Source organism: Balaenoptera borealis (assembly GCF_965194805.1).
Source record: "Balaenoptera borealis genome assembly, chromosome: 7".
Classification (NCBI taxonomy): Eukaryota; Metazoa; Chordata; class Mammalia; order Artiodactyla; family Balaenopteridae; genus Balaenoptera; species Balaenoptera borealis.
The window spans coordinates 70459283-70478749 of NC_138864.1; the positions used below are offsets into that span (position 1 = coordinate 70459283).

Consider the following 19467-nt stretch of genomic DNA (forward strand, 5'->3'; position numbering starts at 1 on the left):
AAAATACACAGACTGGCTGAAAGGATACAAAAACAAGACCCATATATATGCTGTCTATAAGAGACCCACTTCAGATTTAGGGACACATACAGAGTGAAAGTGAGGGGATGGAAAAAGGTATTCCATGCAAATGAAAATCAAAAGAAAGCTAGAGTAGCAATACTCATATTAGACAAAATAGACTTTAAATAAAGACTGTTACAAGAGACAAAGTAGGATACTACATAATGATCAAGTGATCAATCCAAGAAGAAGATATAACAATTGTAAATTGTAAATACATATGCACCCAACATAAGACCACCTCAATATATAAGCCAAATGCTAACAGCCATAAAAGGGAAAATCGAGAGTAAGACAATAATACTGGGGGACTTTAACTCCCCACGTACATCAATGGACAGATCATCCAGACACAAAATCAATAAGGAAACACAGGCCTTAAATGCCACATTAGACCAGATGGACTTGATATTTATAGAGCATTCCATCCAAAAGCAGCAGAATACACATTCTTCCAAGTGCACGTGGAATATTCTCTAGGATAGATCAAATGCTGGGCCATAAAGCAAGCCTCGATAAATTTAAGAAAACTGAAATCATATCAAGCATCTTTTCTGACTGCAATGCTATGAGATTAGAAATCAACTACAAGAAAAAAACTGTAAAAACCACAAACATGTGGAGGCTAAACAATATGCTACTAAACAACCAATGGATCACTGAAGAAATCAAAGAGGAAATTTAAAAAAATACCTAGAGACAAAAGACAATGAAAACACAACAATCCAAAACTTATGGGATGTGGCAAAAGCAGTTCTCAAAAGGGAAGTTTATAGCAATACAATCTTACTTCAGGAAACAAGAAAAATCCCAAATAAACAATCTAACCTTACACCTAAAGCAACTAGAAAAAGAAGAATAAGCAAAACCCAAAGTTAGTAGGAGGAAAGAAATCATAAACATCAGAGCAGAAATAAATTAAATAGAGACAAAGAAAACAACAGAAAAGATCAGTGAAACTAAAAGCTGGTTCTTTGAAAAGATAAACAAAATTGACAAACCTTTAGCCAGAATCATCAAGAAAAAAAGAGGGCTCAAATCAATAACATTAGAAATGAAAAAGGAGAAGTTACAGCTGACATCACAGAAATACAAAGGATCATAAAAGACTACTACAAGCAACTATATGCCAATAAAATGTACAACCTAGAAGAAATGGGCAAATTCTTAGAAAGGTACAATCTCCCAAACTGAACCAGGAATAGAAAATATGAATAGACCAATCACAAGCACTGAAATTGAAACTGTGATTTAAAAACTCCCAACAACCAAAACTCCAGGACCACATGGCTTCACAGGCGAATTCTATCAAACATTTAGAGAAGAGCTAACACCTATACTTCTGAAACTATTCCAAAAAATTACAGGGGAAGGAACACCCCCAAACTCATTCTATGAGGTATCACCCTGATACCAAAACCAGACAAAAGATATCACAAAAAAAGAGAATTATAGGCAAATATCACTAATGAACATAGATGCAAAAATCCTCAACAAAATATTACTAGCAAACTGAATCCAACAATACATTAAAAGGATCATACACCATAATCAAGTGGGATTTATCCCAGGGGTGCAAGGCTTTTTCAATATCTGCAAATCAATCAGTGTGATGCACCACATTAACAAACTGAAGAATAAAAACCATATGATCATCTCAATAGAAGCAGAAAATTGTTTTGACAAAATTCGGCAGCCATTTATGATAAAAAGTCTCCAGAAAGTGGGCATAGAGGGAACCTACCTCAACATAATAAAGGCCATATATGACAAACCCACAGGTAACATCATACTCAATGGTGAAAAGCTGAAAGCATTTCCTCTAAGATCAGGAACAAGACAAGAATGTTCACTCTTACCACTTTTATTCAACATAGCTTTGGAAGTCCTCTAATCACAGCAATCAGAGAAGAAAAAGTAATAAAAGGAATCCAAATTTGAAAAGAAGTAAAACTGTCACCATTTGCAGATGACATGATACTATATACAGAAAATCCTGAAGATGCTACCAGAGAACTACTAGAGTTCATAAACAAACTTGGTAAAGTTGCAGGATACAAAATTAATACAGGGAAATCTCTTGCATTTCTATACACTAACAACAAAAGATCAGAAAGAGAAATTAAGGAAACAATCCCATTTACCACTGCATCAAAAAGAATAAAATACCTAGGAATAAACCTACCTAAGGAGGCAAAAGACCTGTACTTTGAAAACTATAAGATGCTGATGAAAGAAATTGAAGACGATACAAACAGATGGAAAGTTATACCAAGTTCTTGGATGGGAAGACTCAATATTGTCAAAATGACTATACTATCCAAGGCAATCTACAGATTCAATGCAATCCCTACTAAATTACCAATGGTATTTTTCAAAGAACTAGAACAAAACTTTTAAAATTTGTACAGAAACCCATAAGACCCTGAATAGGCAAAGCAATCCTGAGAAAGAAAAACAGAGCTGGAGGAATCAGGCTCCCTGACTTCAGATTATACTACAAAGCTACAGCCATCAAAACAGTATGGTACTGGCACAAAAACAGATATACAGATAAGTGGAACAGGATAGAAAGCCCAGAAATAAACCCATGCACCTATGGTCAATTAATCTACGACAAAGGAGGCAAGAATATACAATGGAGAAAAGACAGTCTCTTTAATAAGTGGTGCTGGGAAAACTGGACAGCTACGTGCAAAAGAATGAAATTAGAACACTCCCTAATACTGTACACAAAAATAAACTCAAAATGGATTCAAGACCTAAATGTAAGACTGGATACTATAAAACTCTTAGAGGAAAACACAGGCAGAACACTCTTTGACATAAATCTCAGCAATATCTTTCTGGATCCACCTCCTAGAGTAATGAAAATAAAAACAAAAATAAACAAATGGGACCTAATGAAACTTCAACGCTTTTGCATAGCAAAGGAAACCAAAAACAAAACAAAAAGACAACCCACAGAATGAGAGAAAATATTTGCAAACGAAGTGACCAACAAGGGATTAATCTCCAAAATATACATATAGCTAATGCAGCTCAATATCAAAAAAAAAAAACCAAAAACAAACAAAAAAAAACCAATCAACACAATCAAGAAGTGGGCAGAAGGTTGAAACAGACATTTCTCCAAAGAAGACATACAGATGCCCAAAAAGCACATGAAAAGATGCTCAACTTTGCTAATTATCAGAGAAATGCAAATCAAAACTACAATGAGGTATCACCTCACGCTGGTCAGAATGGCCATCATCAAAGTCTACAAACAATAAATGCTGGAGAGGGTGTGGAGAAAAGGGAACCCTCCTACACTGTTGGTGGGAATATAAATTGGTACAACCATTATGGAGTACAGTATGGAGGCTCCTTAAAAATCTAAAACTAGAACTACCATATGATCTAGCAATCCCACTCATGGGCATATATCTGGAGAAAACCATAATTCAAATAGAAACATGCACCCCAATGTTCACTGCAGCACTATTTACAGCAGCGAAGACATGGAGGCAGTCTAAATGTCCATCAACAGAGGAATGGATAAAGAAGATGTGGTACATATATACAATGGAATATTAGCCACAAAAAAGAATGAAATAATGCCGTTTGCAGCAGCATGGGTGGACCTAGAGATTATTATACTAAGTGAAGTCAGAGAAATACAAATATATATCACTTACATGTGGAATCTAAAAAAATGATACAAATGAACTTATTTACAAAACAGAAACAGACTCACAGAGTTCAAAAACAAATTTATGGTTACCAAAGGGGAAAGGTTGGGGGAGGGATACATCAGGAGATTGGGATTAACGTGTACACACTACTTTATATAAAATAATCAACAAGGACCTACTGTATAGCCCGGCTCAATATTCTGTAATAACCCATATGGGAAAAGAATCTGAGAATGAACTGAAGCACTTTGCTGTATACCTGAAACTAACAAAACATTGTAAATCAACTATAAAATAAAAATTAAATTTAAAAAATGTATAAGTAAATATTAAATGGTGACAACATACTATTTACGTTTCTCATTTAAAAATATAGTGATCTCTATATTCTAGAGATCACTTCATAATAAGCATATGGACATCTTCATTTCTTTCTACATCTGAATAGTACTCCTTCATGTGGATGTATCATACTTTTGATTTGTCCAGTGTCCTATTGATGGACTTTTGGGGTTTTTCCAATGTTTTGCTATTCAAGGTAGTCTTTGAACAAATATCCCTCTGCATAAGTCTTTTTCTTATTTATTGCTAGTACATCTTTGGCATAGAATCCTAGAAGCGGGAATTGCTCTGTCAGTGAGCAAATATGCATTCATTATTTTTAGATATTGCCAAATTCCCCTCCATTAGCATTGTACCGTTTGCATTTCCAATGACAATGTATTAGAATGGTTGTTTTCTTTCGGTCTCCTCACAGAGTATGTTATCTTTTGGATTTGTGTCAATCTCATAGTTGAGGTTTCTCAGCTTGGTTTGAGTTTGAATTTCTAAGTGTGGTTGTTTTTCATACAGTTAAGAGCCAATTCTGTCATCTTGACACAGTCCTCTCCATTAATACCCCGGAAGCCCTATACGCAAACAATTCTAATTTTTTCCTATTTCTTGAGTTGTTACTTTTTAATCTTTTTTTTCTACTTCCATTTCTCCTGTTTATTTCCTAAATATTTCTCTTTCTCTGCATTGTGTTTTAGCATTTCTTTTAAAGTCCACTCCTTGGACTTAATAATCGTTGTTCTGATTGCAACTAGGTCCGTATGAGCAGCCCAAAGTGCTCCCTCTGCTTCTGTCCCAATTATCAAACTGCGTAGTGAAGGCTGTGAACTGTGCCTCCCAGCCACCTTAAATACGACCTGTACATCCCTCCTCACCAACATGCGCCTCCTTGGGTGTTCTCCACCGCAATGAGTGCCACCACAGATCTCCAGTTGCCCCAGTCTTAAACCTGGGTTTTTTCCTGCTGACTCCCTCTCTCACCTTCCTTGTATCAAATCAATCACCAGTTTCTGTGGCTTTTACCTCATAAATGATTCTCAAATCCATCTACTTCTCTCCATTCCAAACTACTGATCTAAGCCACTGTCATTTCTTCCCTGGACTCCTGCACCTTCCTTCTAGGTGGCTTTTTCTAGTTTTTCTTGCTCCCAAACATGGTCAGAATTACTTGTGAAAGCACAAATAGGATGGTGCCATTTACTAGCTTAAAAACCATCAAGAACTCAAAAAAACCCCAAAACCCAAACCCCCAAAACCAAGAAACCCAAGTCTCAAGTCCTGTATTTCCATAGGTACAGATGTATGTGAGTAAGTACTGCAATGCTCTGGACACTCAACACTAAACTGATAGCAGAGGGTACCTGGGATGGAAGGCAATGAAGGCAATGTCATGGGCAGGCTAAGTATTGGTGAAGGAGGACCTGTTTTATCATTATTTGCATTGTTCGAATTCTTACAATTAGAGTGTTCTCCAGTATTACTTATATATGTTAAAATAAATAAAATGGACTGAGAAAGTGAGGCTTAACTAGCTCTGAGGCAGGTCAGGTTCACCAGAAGGTTGTACAAATCCCTAATGCCAGGTCTCCTGGAAGAGACTTCAGGTTCCCTACAACTCCTCCCAGGGGACAAAATTGTCCTCTTCCCCTGTGTATTACCTGGGAATGTAAATCAAGGTTTTTCTTACCTTTGTGGTCCACAGTTTGACGGTCCAGTCAAACGACGACGTGACAAACAGGTGTGAAAAGTCGATTGGGCCCACTGCCATGTGGCAGTTAATTCCTGTCACTGGCCCTTGGTGGCCTTCGAAGACTTCCCCAATACCTGCTTTGCTGCACAAAGACCACACAAGAGCAGAGTTTCAGTGACCTTCGCAAAGCACTGATTACTTTACAAAAACTAGGCTTGTTTCTGCGTGATTACTTCTCCATAATTTAGCACAGCCATAAACCATCAGAGATGAAACCACTTTCACAGTTACCCTGAGAGAAATAAATGCTATACTACTCTTGGTGATTAAAAAAACAATATGGGGCGATAACATCTTTTTAATTTTCAGAATTTAATATCAAATTTTTATCATTTAATCCTTTTTCAGGAGTGCCTCAAAGCCCATCACTGTCGTTGCAGCTGCTTTGATGCAAAACACATGCAGCCGGCCCTCTATAACCGCAGACGCGGAGCCCGCGATATGGAGGTCTGACTGTACTGCGCCGTTTTATAGAAGGGACTTGAGCATCCTCAGATTTTGGTACCTGCAGGGGCTTCTGGAACCAATTCCCCGTGGATTCAGATACCAGGGGACGACTGTACACTCAGATCTCAGAGCTTTCATATTTATAATAAGATGATTCTACTCTTGTGGTGACTTTGACACAATTCCCATTTTAACTCCTTCCGGGGAGCCTATTGGCTATAAAGCTCCATATATCCTTGAATACTTGCATTTACCCTTTTGAGAAAAAGTTCTTAAACTAAGCTGACATACCTGAAAATGTAAAACTTTGTGGAAACCCTTGTCACCACAAAATAATAGGCAAAATAACTTAAATGTCATATGGAGAAAATGATGTTTTCACTGAAAGCAGAAGAGTAATTTACAAATCCACTAAATGTAAATTCCGTAAGGGCTGGTGCCTTGTTTAGCATGTAGTAAGTGCTCAATAAACATTTGTTGAACAAAACAGCAAAGAAAAAGGCAAGCTCATGCCTTTTTCCCCAACAGGAGCACATTTGAGAAATGGCGATACACAGTTTGAAAGTTATCCGCAGACATATGTCGTTTATTTAACTAAGCTGGGATTGTTCCCAGTCCCTATTATCCCACAATAGTCTGCACACAATCACACCCAATTAGAAAATATACCAAAATGCTATATTTTAAAAATTCATGTGCACAACGTTATACATATGACAAATACAGAGGGATTGTGGAATCTATATATTATGTCACAAAGAGTGAAAATGTATTAAGTTATTAAAGAATGTGGGCTTCTGGAGCACCAGTAAATGTCAGTGTGCTAAGCAAAAATTTGAAATCACGAGCCAAGTGCTGCAGCATATGTTCCATGTAACAGGCACTCAAAAATTATGCCTGGTGAAACTGCTAACAGCAGTTCCACACGTGATCATTTACATTTGTTCTAGAGAACATGAGGAACTGATCTTTGAAGTGGCCCCTGGTGAGACTCCATTTGCTCTTAACAGCATCCTGAAAGGGTTTATAGGGTGCAAAATGGAGAACTTATTTAATTTATGGAAGTGGATTTGCACCTTTTCCATGTTAGGTGAAACACAGAAATTTCGCACCTCTCCCCTGTAGCCCTATATGACCCACTTAAGATCACTATGAAGCCCAATGCCTATGACTTTACAACTCTACTGAGATCTGTATTTTATATTTCAGATAGATGGACCAATGTAAACAGCAAAATCAAGCTCATTGTAAAATGATTTGTGGTTTGTACCTTAGGTACCCTTCTTTTGAACCACAATGCATCTTCTGTGGTGTGTGCTCGAAAAGGACAAGAGCCACAGAGCAAAAATATTCACCATGTAAATGGTTATTCACATGAAAGAAATTTTTTAAAATCTGAAAGTTATCAATGAACATGTGCTATAGCCCTCACAGATAATTAAAGCCTTGGGTTAAGTCAACTGAACCTGTGCCCTGTCGATTCTAAAAAATACGTAGATAAACCTGGGAGTTTCTGTTTGGCCCACTGCTGCTCTCTGTGCCTCTCTCATGCCACTTACGACATTCTACCTGTCTTGCAGATGTTTGTGTGCTTACCTTTCCCACCATCATCAGTTTCTTGAAGATAGGAACAGGTTTAAATGATGTCTGCATGCCTGGCAACATCTAGCAATGCACTTTGCTGACAGTAGTTGTGCGGTGAACGTTTCCATGAATGAACAACTCTATCAGATCTTTCTATGCTTTCATAAAACTGATGTGTGGTTTTAGCCAATACTTATGAAGTAGGACTATTGGGCATGGAATTATGAGGCACATCTTCCTAGTCATCCTTTACTCATGTGAGCAGGGAAAATACTGCTTGTTTCTGTGGAGAGCACAGTAGGAACTTCACAGCCTGTATTGTGTGAATGGAAAAATCGTATAGCTGAGCCACGGATGCCTGTTATTTCTACAAATCACAAATACACCAGAGTATGAACTTGGAACAATTTCTGGTTCCTCATTCAATCTAAATAGCCTGTGATGAGTGCAAGAGATGAAAAATCAATTGAATTAGAACTACTAAAGTGAAAGAGGAATAACACACCAAGGTGAACACAGTGAACCTTTCAAAAGCTGTGAGTCCATTCATTAAGTCTTGCATGTAATTTTATAACCCAGTCTAGATTATTGAATTCCACTTTTTCCTGAGATTTTTCCAGGAGCATCTGCCAATCTCTCAATCAAGACAGAATTCTTATCACCTGGAATCTTCATTCTGCCTTATGTATCTCATACTATTTCAGCCTCTGATTGAGAGGAAGGGCCCTAAGGCACTTCTCTATATTATTTGGTTACTGTCACTCTTTAGTCCCCATATAAATTTTTAACTCCTCACTTACTATGTGCCAGGCACCAGGCAGGAAACCAATGATGAAATGGAAATAGTTTAGTAAGAGAAAAATGGCAGATGACTGAAGAGTTGAAATAAAATGTGATGAATGCTAATGTAGAAGTGATATGAAAATATATAAAACAACAAACCTATCTGACAGCTTGTAGTCCTATCTCATTTATTCTACTTTAATTTTCTCCATAGCACTTATCATCTTAAACCACATATTTACTTGTTTATTAGTTTACTATCATTCACCCTCAACCAGAATATGAACTCCAGGTCTGTTTTGTTCCTTACTGCATCCTTATGACATGATGGTGCCTGGCACATGGTAGGTTCTTAGGAAACATTCCTTGAAAGAATGAATGAATAAAGGGAATGAAAATGCTACGGAAACATAAAGAGGGAAATGATTTCTTTGTCCAAGAGAGTCAGAGGCTTCAACGTGGAAAGACCTTTGTTCTGGCTCTTGAAGGGTGAGGAGGAATTAACCAGGCCAAGAAGGGAGAAATACCAGACCCAGCGGGAGAAACCGAATGTACAAACTCACAGAGGTGTGGTGGGATCAGCCATATTGGGGGATGGGTGCATGGCTGGAGCCTGAAGGCTGAGGCTGGGAAGGGGCAAGTAGTCAAGGGTGATCAAGAATCTTCTAGGATATGCTAAGAAGCTTGGACTTTTTTCCTTCAGGCAATGTGAACCATCAAACACTTACAAATGGCTAAAGCCTTACAAAGGCTTACAAATGGCTAAAGGCTTACAAATGGCATCCTTATAGCAGAAGGATGCTATAAAATAGTGAAGACAGGAGGCTGTGATTTGCATTTCTTCAGAAATGCCTTTCTCATAATGCAAGGTGGTTATAACCCAGAAAGCGATAACAGACTTTTGGAAACGAAGAACACGTCATTGGTAAGAAAACAGAAACTCACCTTCCATGACGACAGGCCGTGTAGACCGTACCCTCCTCACTGCCAACCACGAAGTTATTGACATCTCCCGTTGGGAAAGCCATTCCGGTAACAGCCACAGGCTTGGACTTATTGTACACCAGCTCCATGCTCTCCTACCAAAACATGGCGTGGTTACATTCCCTCTGTCGACTCCTTGCCATGCCAAAGATAGCACGGAAAAATCATTTGACTAAATCGTCTGTTTGCTTTTCACACAGCGTTACAAAAGACCCCGGCTGTGCCAGAAACCACGCTTTACTGCCCCTGACATTCATGCTTCTGTGTATCTCTGGTTTCAGGCCGGCTGTATTTCATCAGTGTGTGCTGTTGCTTCTGAAGTCAGGCAGAGATGACAGGTGAGAATTTTGAAACTAATGGTGCAGAAACTAAAGATAATACTGTAATGGTTACACTTGTCAGCCCCAGGCTTTAATACAACACACAATACCCTTATATTTACAAACATTTTCAAAATCAATTGTTCGTGAGAATACACTTGTATTAATATCAGATGTACTAAGCACGTTTGTCAAAGCAGGAGTGTGTGTCCTCCACAGACCGAAACCAGAAAGTTGTCACTCAGGTCATAAAAACCAGATTTCAACAGGGACTAGATTTCATGAAGGGCAGACACTGGGTGTGTAGGCTCTAAGCCTGCAAAAAACAATGTTTAAATAAGTCTTTAAATGGTAAATGAGAGTCTTTATTTTATCTAAAACGATTTTCAAACTTGGGAATTCAAGTGTATTTTAAAAGACATTCTGCTGAATTAAGTTTAACGACAGTGAAGAATAGTTAAGTATAACTAACATCCTTGACTATTTCTGGCTATTTACATCAAATAGCCTGCTTTGTGCACCTAAAGTAACTTTAAAAAAAACATTCTAGGGGATCATGTCATTCTGTTTGGAAGTTTAGTCTTTTTTTATGCAAACAAATAAACCTAGTCATCGCAGCTAAGGAGTCCATAAATCGGAAGCACATGCTAACAGTCTGGGAAGTGCAGGCCACGTGGTCATGTGACATGCTTGCAGTGTGTGAGATCCAGACGCAGCGGGTGCTTTAGTGAGGGGATGCTGTGATAGTGTGATACAGAAAACGGGACCATCCGGTGGTCTGCTCCATGGCTAAAATTAGCAGAGGGAAGGTACAGTCTCTTGGTCACCCACGTGGGACAGAGAGGGAATAGGGCAACTGTTGTCTGTTCCCATGTCTGCCTGCCTTCCACAGCCATGCCACGAAATGCTCCATCTCTGTGCAGAGACAGGCGTCTGCGGGCATGCCAAAACTAATAAAAATGGTCATGTAGCCCCCGTATGACTGGCTTTAACCTAAACAAACACACATTTAATCAGCAAAATGGGCAATTAAAAATTCCTAATTAGAGGGTTCACTCATATCTGTTTGCTTTTAAAAGAAAACAACATATTGCTGAGAAATTTAAGACAAAGCTATAAAATACCCACACACATCTCCCAACTTGTATAAATGTTAAAGATCAGCAAAAATAGAGGAACTTAAATTGTAAGGAACTTATTAGATCTCCCCCCACACTAAAATTATAAAAAGAACTTCTTTAGTCTTAGTATTCTCTTCAACTGTATTTTGTGGAAACTTATGGGAGGTTCTTTTCGGTTTCCACATTTCCTTACGTATACTGAAACTTCTAATGTCTTCTAAAATTGTGACAGAGACATTCCAGGATTGTTATTCCAGAAAAGGGAATAGGAATGTTAAAATTGAGAAGTATCTCCTAGATATCTCTTACAATTTTCTTGATGTCTCCTCACATTGTCAAAGGTTGTAACAGGAAATTCTTCTCTGTTTTTAGCTGGAGGAGAGTGAAGTACTTTTATCCCCAAGAAATGTGGAAAGAGTATGGATATGTGTGTATTTATCTGTGGATGTAAGTGTTGCCTTCTGTGTGTGTGTACATACATATATTCTGAAAGCTGCATTTAGATGCCTCCCCCAATGGTCTCTTCCACTTCTGCTTCTTTGTTTAGCTCCCATTACTGTAATCAGGAGCAGTCTGGAAACCTTGGAACTTTTTCATTTTCAACTTCTTGTTTGTTGAGCAAGGAATGGCAGGAGCCACCCTAACAAACATTCCAGAGGAGAAAACAGATGGTTGGACAAATTCTTCAAACACACAAGGCGGTTGTCTAGGCTACAGATACAAGCAAGGGCTTGGATTTCTGTTTTGCTGGGATACCTTTTCTCCAAGGCAAGGACCCATCAGGGATCGCTCTGCTGAGCTCCAACCCCGTTCATATTTGTTTAACAATGCTGCAGGGTAAGTACAATTCCTACCACAGCCAACTTCCATAATTACTATGCTTTAAAATGGATTATTTCATTTTCACTTGAAACTGACCTAAGGATTAACGTATTACAATAATTACATGATTTGTGGTAAAGGAAATGGGTTTTGGCTTCAAGAGGAGGCTGCTGAAAACAGGCCCCACTCTTTCAAGTGCACACATTGATTTTAGGTCCTATAGGATGTGAGGGTTTGGCTTTTAGGAACTCTGTTCCATTAGGCAGGTATCTCTTTTAACCAAGATGCTCTTATGCGTAGGGGAAAACAAACCCACCTGTGGAGTGGAGAGCATGTCCAGGCTCCAGGAACACATTTTACCATCGGTAGAGACAGTGATGAGGTTATGAGCATTCTGGGTCCCAACAACATTTACACAGTACACGGGATGCTGCAGAAACATAAACATGGAGGATCAAACCCCCGTCCAAGAGGAAATGCTTACATCTGAGTGTCAAACACATTACTCTAAAACAAGGATTAAGGAGTGACATAATCCCACAATAATACAAGCCTCAGGTCATTTGCCACTTTTGATTTGAACCTGATTTCTTTTTAAAAGCTCTGGCAGCAACACGTCATAGTGGAAATACTCAGAAAGCTTCACCTTGCTCAGTCAGATGCAGTACAATGGAGCTGAAGCAAACGGGAGCACATGAGGACTGATGGGAGAGAGGTGCTCAGGGAGGTGAAAGTGTATTACTTGAATGAGGCTCCGCCACATAGTCTGGCTTCTAAGCTCACCACGAGTGACGGAAAAAGACAGTCTTCAAAAGGGTAGAACAATTGCCTTTTGGAAGGAGTGTTACCAACTCTGGAGTTTAGTGCATTATACCCACCGTGCCAAACATTTGTTAACATGCTTTATACAAAGTGGTTAATATTCATCAGCCTCTTTGATTTGAGGGAGAGATACTGATGGTGGAAATTATTGGCACAAGGAACCTAGTAAGATTAAATTAGGTTTTTTTATGTTGCTGTAAAACCTAGGATTAATGATAGATTTATTTTTCAAAATATTGTTTAGGGTAGTATGGAGGCTTAGATTTGGCCAGGGCCTTGAGAAAGGTCACTTAAACATCCCAGGAATCATAAGCAAGATGTTCTAACCTTTTGTCATAATGCAAGAAGGTTATTCTACTCTGTAGAATCCTAAATGGTAGGCTAAAATCATTTGCAGCTGCACATTAAATACTAAATGGAAGGTTAGCAGAAGCACAACCTAGCAGTAATTTGGGTTAGATTTCAGGCAGCTTAGCCATCAGTGGCCAAACCACAACTCAGTCGATGCTTCTCTGTGCAAATAGCTGACAGTCTGAGTCTCTCTCTTGATGAGTTACTGTCCAAAATACCTAGCCACAACAACAATGAAACAATCTCTAATATTGGAAAGTTGATATTATATAAAGGATGGTTCCCAAACTATTATTATCATATAAACTCCTGGTCAGAAGGAACTGTAATAATCATAAGTATAGCTGTTCATCTGCCTCTCCCAAGAGGTGGTCCAAACTCTGCTCAAACACCTTTCTTAGCCAGTTTTAGCACTAATTCTTGGGCAGTTCCTCCTTCTACCCATGGGGATGAAGAAAGCTCAAGGAAATACTTCTAGTGAAGTGCCCTCTGACATCGTATACATCAAGTCAAATAATACATATGGATTGTTCTTATATTACCCCTCCTCCCCCCAGTCTTGTCTTGCTCTGACTAATCATCACCCATTCCTTCAAATACGTTGAGGACCTGGTTTTCAATACCTTCCCCATCCTGGACACTCTCTTTTGAATATGCTATCTTTTGTCCGGGTTCCCCTTCCAGTGAAGTTCTGCGAATGAAAACCTAACCGTCTACCTACATTCTGACTAACTGAATATAGAAATACAGGGAGCACTGAATTGTCACTTCTCATGTGATAAAAAAAAAAATGCCTGTATAAATGCATCTTAAGATTTACACTTGCTTTTTTGGCAACTGTGTCACCTCTTTTACCTATGCTGATGGAGAGTCAACAAAGTCCCTATGTCTTTTTCACACCACGTTCCTGCAGAAACCTTCAAATGGATCAGCTCTAGTAGATCTGGACAGTACAGCAGAGATCTGGAATGAAATATTCTTCTGATCAGGTCTCTAAATACCAAAAGGACCGACTGGTCGTGGGGCTGTGGACAATGCTTTTTCCCCAAGTCTCTGGTGTATGTGGCACGTACGGCAGCGTACAAACTCAAGGATGAGTCACGTGGCGTCCTAAGCCCTGCATGCAAGTAAACTGGAAGAATGGATGAGACACATTCTCGCCTGAAAATGGCAGACTCAGTAAACTGAAGAATGAGAAAGCAAGGTCCAAACATTGTTATGAGCCCCAAATCTGCCTAGTGCTTTTTAGCAACAGTCCAATAGGGTTTCTTTTGTTAACCACAGAGCATCAACACAAATCTCCAAAACCCTAATGGATCGGGACTCCTAAGGGTGGGTGTAGTAGGGTAAGAAGGCATCTAGAAGGATGTAGAGAGCAAATGCCCTGAGAAGGAATGTGTGTGGTAGCCCCTCCCTGGCTTTAATCAGTACTACTGGCCTGTGCTTTCAGGAGTAATCAAACTCAGTTTAAAAGAAAAGAGAGATGTAAAGAAACCAGAACAGAAGCAGACACGTGGGCATGCCTACTTATACACACACACAAACACACATCACTCTGCTTAATGGAAAGAAAAAAGCAATGGTACCGCTCATTTTTCCAGTATAGAAGCCAGATTGTTTTTATTTATTTTAGGAATAAACTTACTGTGTGCCAGAAGGTTTTTGCTTTAATTAGGATTTCCTGTTGTCCCAAATGCATATGTGTGGTGGGTGTGAAAGGAAATTAGTTAGTAATCTGTGGTGGGACTCTTTTTCCTTAACCACTTTGGATCCTGGTACCAATCAGCCAGGCATGAGTGGAAGTTGAAAGACAAGTCACAAAATTAACTGTGCTCTTTGAGCTGTGGATTCAACAAAACACAGCAAAAGAGAAAAAAAACTGTTATTTTATTTTCTAACAGAAATAATGTCACTCTGTTTGATAATAACAGTATTTTCATTGTGAAGATCACATCCTAAGCTGCTTGGAAAAGAGATGAATACTTTGGAAGAGCTCCTGCATTTGGATTCTCCCCAAAAGCTTTGTGCTAAATGTTCTAATATCTGGATTTATAACTTTTTGAAATTTCAGGAGGTATGCTCACAAACACACCAGATATGCACACAGGGCCAAGAAATGGCTTCGTGCTCCTTGAGCAAACACCTGCATCAAGCCCGTCTCCTCCTGGGTCACAATTTTCTGTTATTAGTTTGGAGAAATGGGGTAGGCAAGAGCAATTTTCCAAGATTCCCAAGAACTAGTTTCACCTGCATGTATGTTAGGCCCAAGTCAATCAGAATTAAGGCTGACTTGGTATTTGTCATTTCCCATCGTCGATCTTACAAGGGTGGAAGAATTTTCCTCTTCATGGTCTCAGCTAAAGCAGCTAGCAGTTCTTTTTCAAAGCTAGATGGGTTTTGCGGCCAGCAGATGAAACAAATGAGGCAACCACATTAAGGAAATTGAAACAATAGTAGAGCTGTATCCTTGGGCATAATTTGGGCATTTCGGAGAAAGGACATCAATTCCCCTGAATGTCAGGGTAGCAGAGATTGATGGAGACATGCCTGTCTTCTTATTCCTCCTAACAATTGCTAAACACACCTGTCATTCTCTTAAAGGAAATGACAGACTAGTTGTCTTACGAACACTATACTGAACCTCTTCTGCTAAATTATGGGTAATGGTTTTGAGATGTTGACTTTTAACCCTAGGGATTATACTGTCACTGTAGACTTTATCGTTGAGACTTACACCGTGCATTCCAGAATTTAAAGTCACAGCACTCCCTCAAATCACAAGTGAAAAAGGCCTGTTGGCAAAAGTCCCATATGCCATCCCTAGACAGAAAGTGCTTACTCTTTATGGTCTATTTGAAAATATGAGTTTCCACCTTATAAAGTAAATGTGAAGAGTTTCTTTGGGAAAACAATTTCACAGATGCTTCTTCCAAGGTTTCTCCCTGTGGCATTTTTTAGTTTTAAGCTATCCTCCCTGGTAGCTTTTGGGACATCCAAAGAGATCCTTTCTATGTGTTAAAACTTGTAGATCGTTAAGAGAGTCCTCTAAACCCAGTGCTTCCTTCATCTACTTTCCACTCAGCTTTCCTTTAGTCAGTCAGGATGCAATCACTATAAGTTAGATACTTCGAAGTTGGAGTTACTAACAACAGCCGTACTTCTGTCAGTTATCCCCTCTTTCAGGGCTTGGATGGCTGACCGGGATGTGACAAAACGTTGACTTACTGTGTGTGCAGCAGCCGACAAGGGTGTCCGCTGGACTGGCGTCCTCCGATGACTGCGATTATCCCACAGGACAATCTGGCCCGAGTAAGTCCCACCAACTACCAAGTTGGGATGGAAACGAGCAAAGCAGACGGACATCACGGAAGACTGTAGGAGGGAAGAGGAGAAAGGCATCCTGTGAAATGGTTAGAGGAGGCTTGTTTCTTCCTGAAGAAACAACTGCTCATCACATAAAGTCAGCACATCCTGGAAAACACAAAGCAAATGTTAAGCGCACAGTGTGTAGGACATTTTGTACACAGACACAGAATTTCCCTGGAGAGGTTGGCCGATGTTTACTCCTTGAAACTTGAAATCTGAAGTCTCGGCCACGTCATCAAATAGGCATAAACCCTGTCTTACGTACATCATTGTTTTGTGGTCTGTAAAGCTTGGTTTGTGGATATTTCCCATTTATCAATAAAATTACATCAGAATTAATATTAATTCTCCATTAGTCTTTACAAAACAATTCTTTATTTGAGGGCATGTCCGCATCAGTGTACAGTGTTGGCAAGGCTTTGAGGACTTTGAGACTGGGTACTTTTTTTTTCTTTTTGGCTTAATGTAGACTTCTAGGAAGTGTACTGATCTCAGACTGATCCAACTGGTTCCTCCCCAGATTCCCTCGCCTCCCATGGGCATTCTCCTGACCTTTATCCTGCCCACTTCAGACAATTCTCAATGTTATTCTTTGCCTATTTTAACAAACAGTCAGAAATGGATTTCAGTCCAACTCTGCCATGGCCTGTCATAGCATCATGAATGTGGTTTCTAAAATTCCACAGAAGACGACTGGGCACTACATTTTATAGGAAATTACTTAGCTGAGCAAGAGCCATGATCCATTTAAAATCAGACAAGCTGGCTGTTCCACATTTGCTAGGAAGTCCACTGTGATTCCTGTTGTGCTTTACATGGTTGCATTTACACACGAAAGTAACTGTTTTTAATAAACACACTTCACCCTTTCAATTAAATTCAATGAGTGATCTTATGTGTAAGGAAGGCATTGTACCAGGCATGATGGGAATACAAAGGTAGTCATTGCCCTCGACAAACCTGTGCCCTAGGAAAGAGAACTAAAAAGCATGCATTCGATGAACATGCTGCCTAGTCCATACCTTTGTATGGAATAAGAAAAGGTGCCTCTCTGCACAACATAGTCACGTGGGCGTGTGCCCTGGCAAGTGGAAAGTAGATTTTTGTCCTCACTTGTCCCTTGGGTTTGAGATGCTTACGCAGGTCACAACTTGCACACACAAGCAGCAGCCCTCAAGGTGATATGGGCCATGACTAGATCATAGGAGCGTGTGTGTGTGTGTGTGTGTGTGTGTGTGTGTGTGTGTGTGTGTGTGTGGTGGGGAGGTGAGAAAGGTTTGGTTTAGCTAGGAGAGGGGAAAAAAGAGGGGAGCGGAAAGGGTGGGATGCTTAGAAAGACCTCATGAAAGGGAATGCATCACCCGTGATGTAAATGTGGAATGTTCAGCAAGTGGACAGGAGAAGAAACAGTGATCCCTGAGAGATGGGATGATGGGAAGACAAGACTGGAGGCTCCAGAGCAGAGGCTGGTGAACAGCCACAGTCTGGTTTGGCTGAGAAGGAGCTTGCGTGGAAGAAGCAGGGAGTAGGAAATGTGACTGAAGGGCTCATCCGGGCCAGACAAGAGAGGACCTTGAATGGCAGAAATCACTGCTTTCTGAGCAGAGAGAGAGAGAGAGAGATACAGGATCAACGGTTGTAACTGATAAGCCAGTAAAGCAAAGAAGTGACTGAAAAAGAAATGATGGCCTCTTCCTGACTGGGAAGCTAACTGTCCATTTAAAAAAAAAAAAAAAAATCAGATCTACTATCAGCCTAAGGCTAGTTCCTAGTCAGAGTCTCAGATTCTCTGAAGTACAATAAAGCATGTAGACTATTTTTCAATGTCATGTTTTCCTAGTTTGAATGATTCTCAATTCCAATTCCTTGAACACGATTCAATGGGGAACATGCTTGTGCCCCAATCTGGTTTTCATAAAGTTCAAGAATAACTCTCAATAATGGTACTGAATTAAAGAAAAAGAAAATAATGCTGGTCAGCTTCTTGTTTTACACATTTCACAGAAACGATTCTGAGCTTTCAATTGATGAAATTCTTATTCTGCTTGAGCTATGTTGGAAACATTTTCTTTGAAACTTCAGAAAGACTTAAAATTATCCAGGTGATATCAACAATTGAATTTACCAAAGCTCCAATGGATATAAAGGAATGTCATTAAATTTGAAAAATCCAGAATTAAACCACTTAATTGCTTTTGTGTTTCACTTAAATCTCAGCAAATACTGCTCCAAACCTTACAAAGTTTGTTAAGAGACTAAACTACAGAAAAACAAACAGTGGAGGTATTTCTACAAAACAGAAATACATAGTTGGTGATCAACCAGAATCCAGCACCACAAGGTGAGAACTTAATTCTTACTTTTTCATTCATTAGTGTGTCCACTTTTCATTCATTCATTAAACACACAGTGCTAAGCACTAACTAAATCATTTCAAAAAACGTTAAATGTCAGAAAGGCACCCCCTTCTCGAATTCAGAATTCTCTTTACATCTGATAAAAAGTCAAATTATTGTGAAACAGAAACAGACTCATAGACATAGAAAACAAATTTATGGTTACCAAAGGGAAAAGGCTGGGGGAGGGATAAATTAGGAGTTTGGGATTAGCAGATACAAGCTACTTATATATAATATAGATAAGAAACAAGGTCCTACTGTATAGAACAGGGAACTATATTCAATATCCTGTAACAAAACATAATGGAAAAGAATATGAAAAAGAATATATATACATGTATAACTGAATCACTTGCTGTACACCAGAAACAAACACAACACTGTAAATCAATTATACTGTAATTTAAAAAAGTCAAATTAGTGCTAAAAAAAAAAAAAAAGAGTAAAACCACTTTGGAGCATCAGAGTTCTGCCATTAGAGTCTACTTTGTTTTGCTTCAAACCAATCTTTACGATACCTCCATGAGGAAAAAAGAGTAGAAATACTTTTTATTTTATATTTGGAAGATTAGAAATGATGGAGAACTTGTGATTCATCAATTGCACTTATTTTTTTAAGCTCAGTATGTTAATTACAGTAAATAT

General features: G+C 39.1%; 1 protein-coding gene across 4 annotated transcripts in view; it reads right to left on the reverse strand.

The window, feature by feature from the left end:
* Nucleotides 1–19467, reverse strand: part of DYNC1I1 (dynein cytoplasmic 1 intermediate chain 1) — a 336617-nt gene that overhangs the window by 68797 nt on the left and 248353 nt on the right. For all 4 annotated transcript variants that reach the window (XM_082398343.1, XM_082398344.1, XM_082398342.1 and 1 more), the window contains 4 exons: nucleotides 16283–16429; nucleotides 12201–12314; nucleotides 9583–9716; nucleotides 5761–5905 (listed from right to left, as the gene is read on the reverse strand). In XM_082398343.1, coding sequence (XP_082254469.1) covers nucleotides 5761–5905; nucleotides 9583–9716; nucleotides 12201–12314; nucleotides 16283–16429 — 540 coding nt within the window. The remainder of the gene's footprint in view (nucleotides 1–5760; nucleotides 5906–9582; nucleotides 9717–12200; nucleotides 12315–16282; nucleotides 16430–19467) is intronic.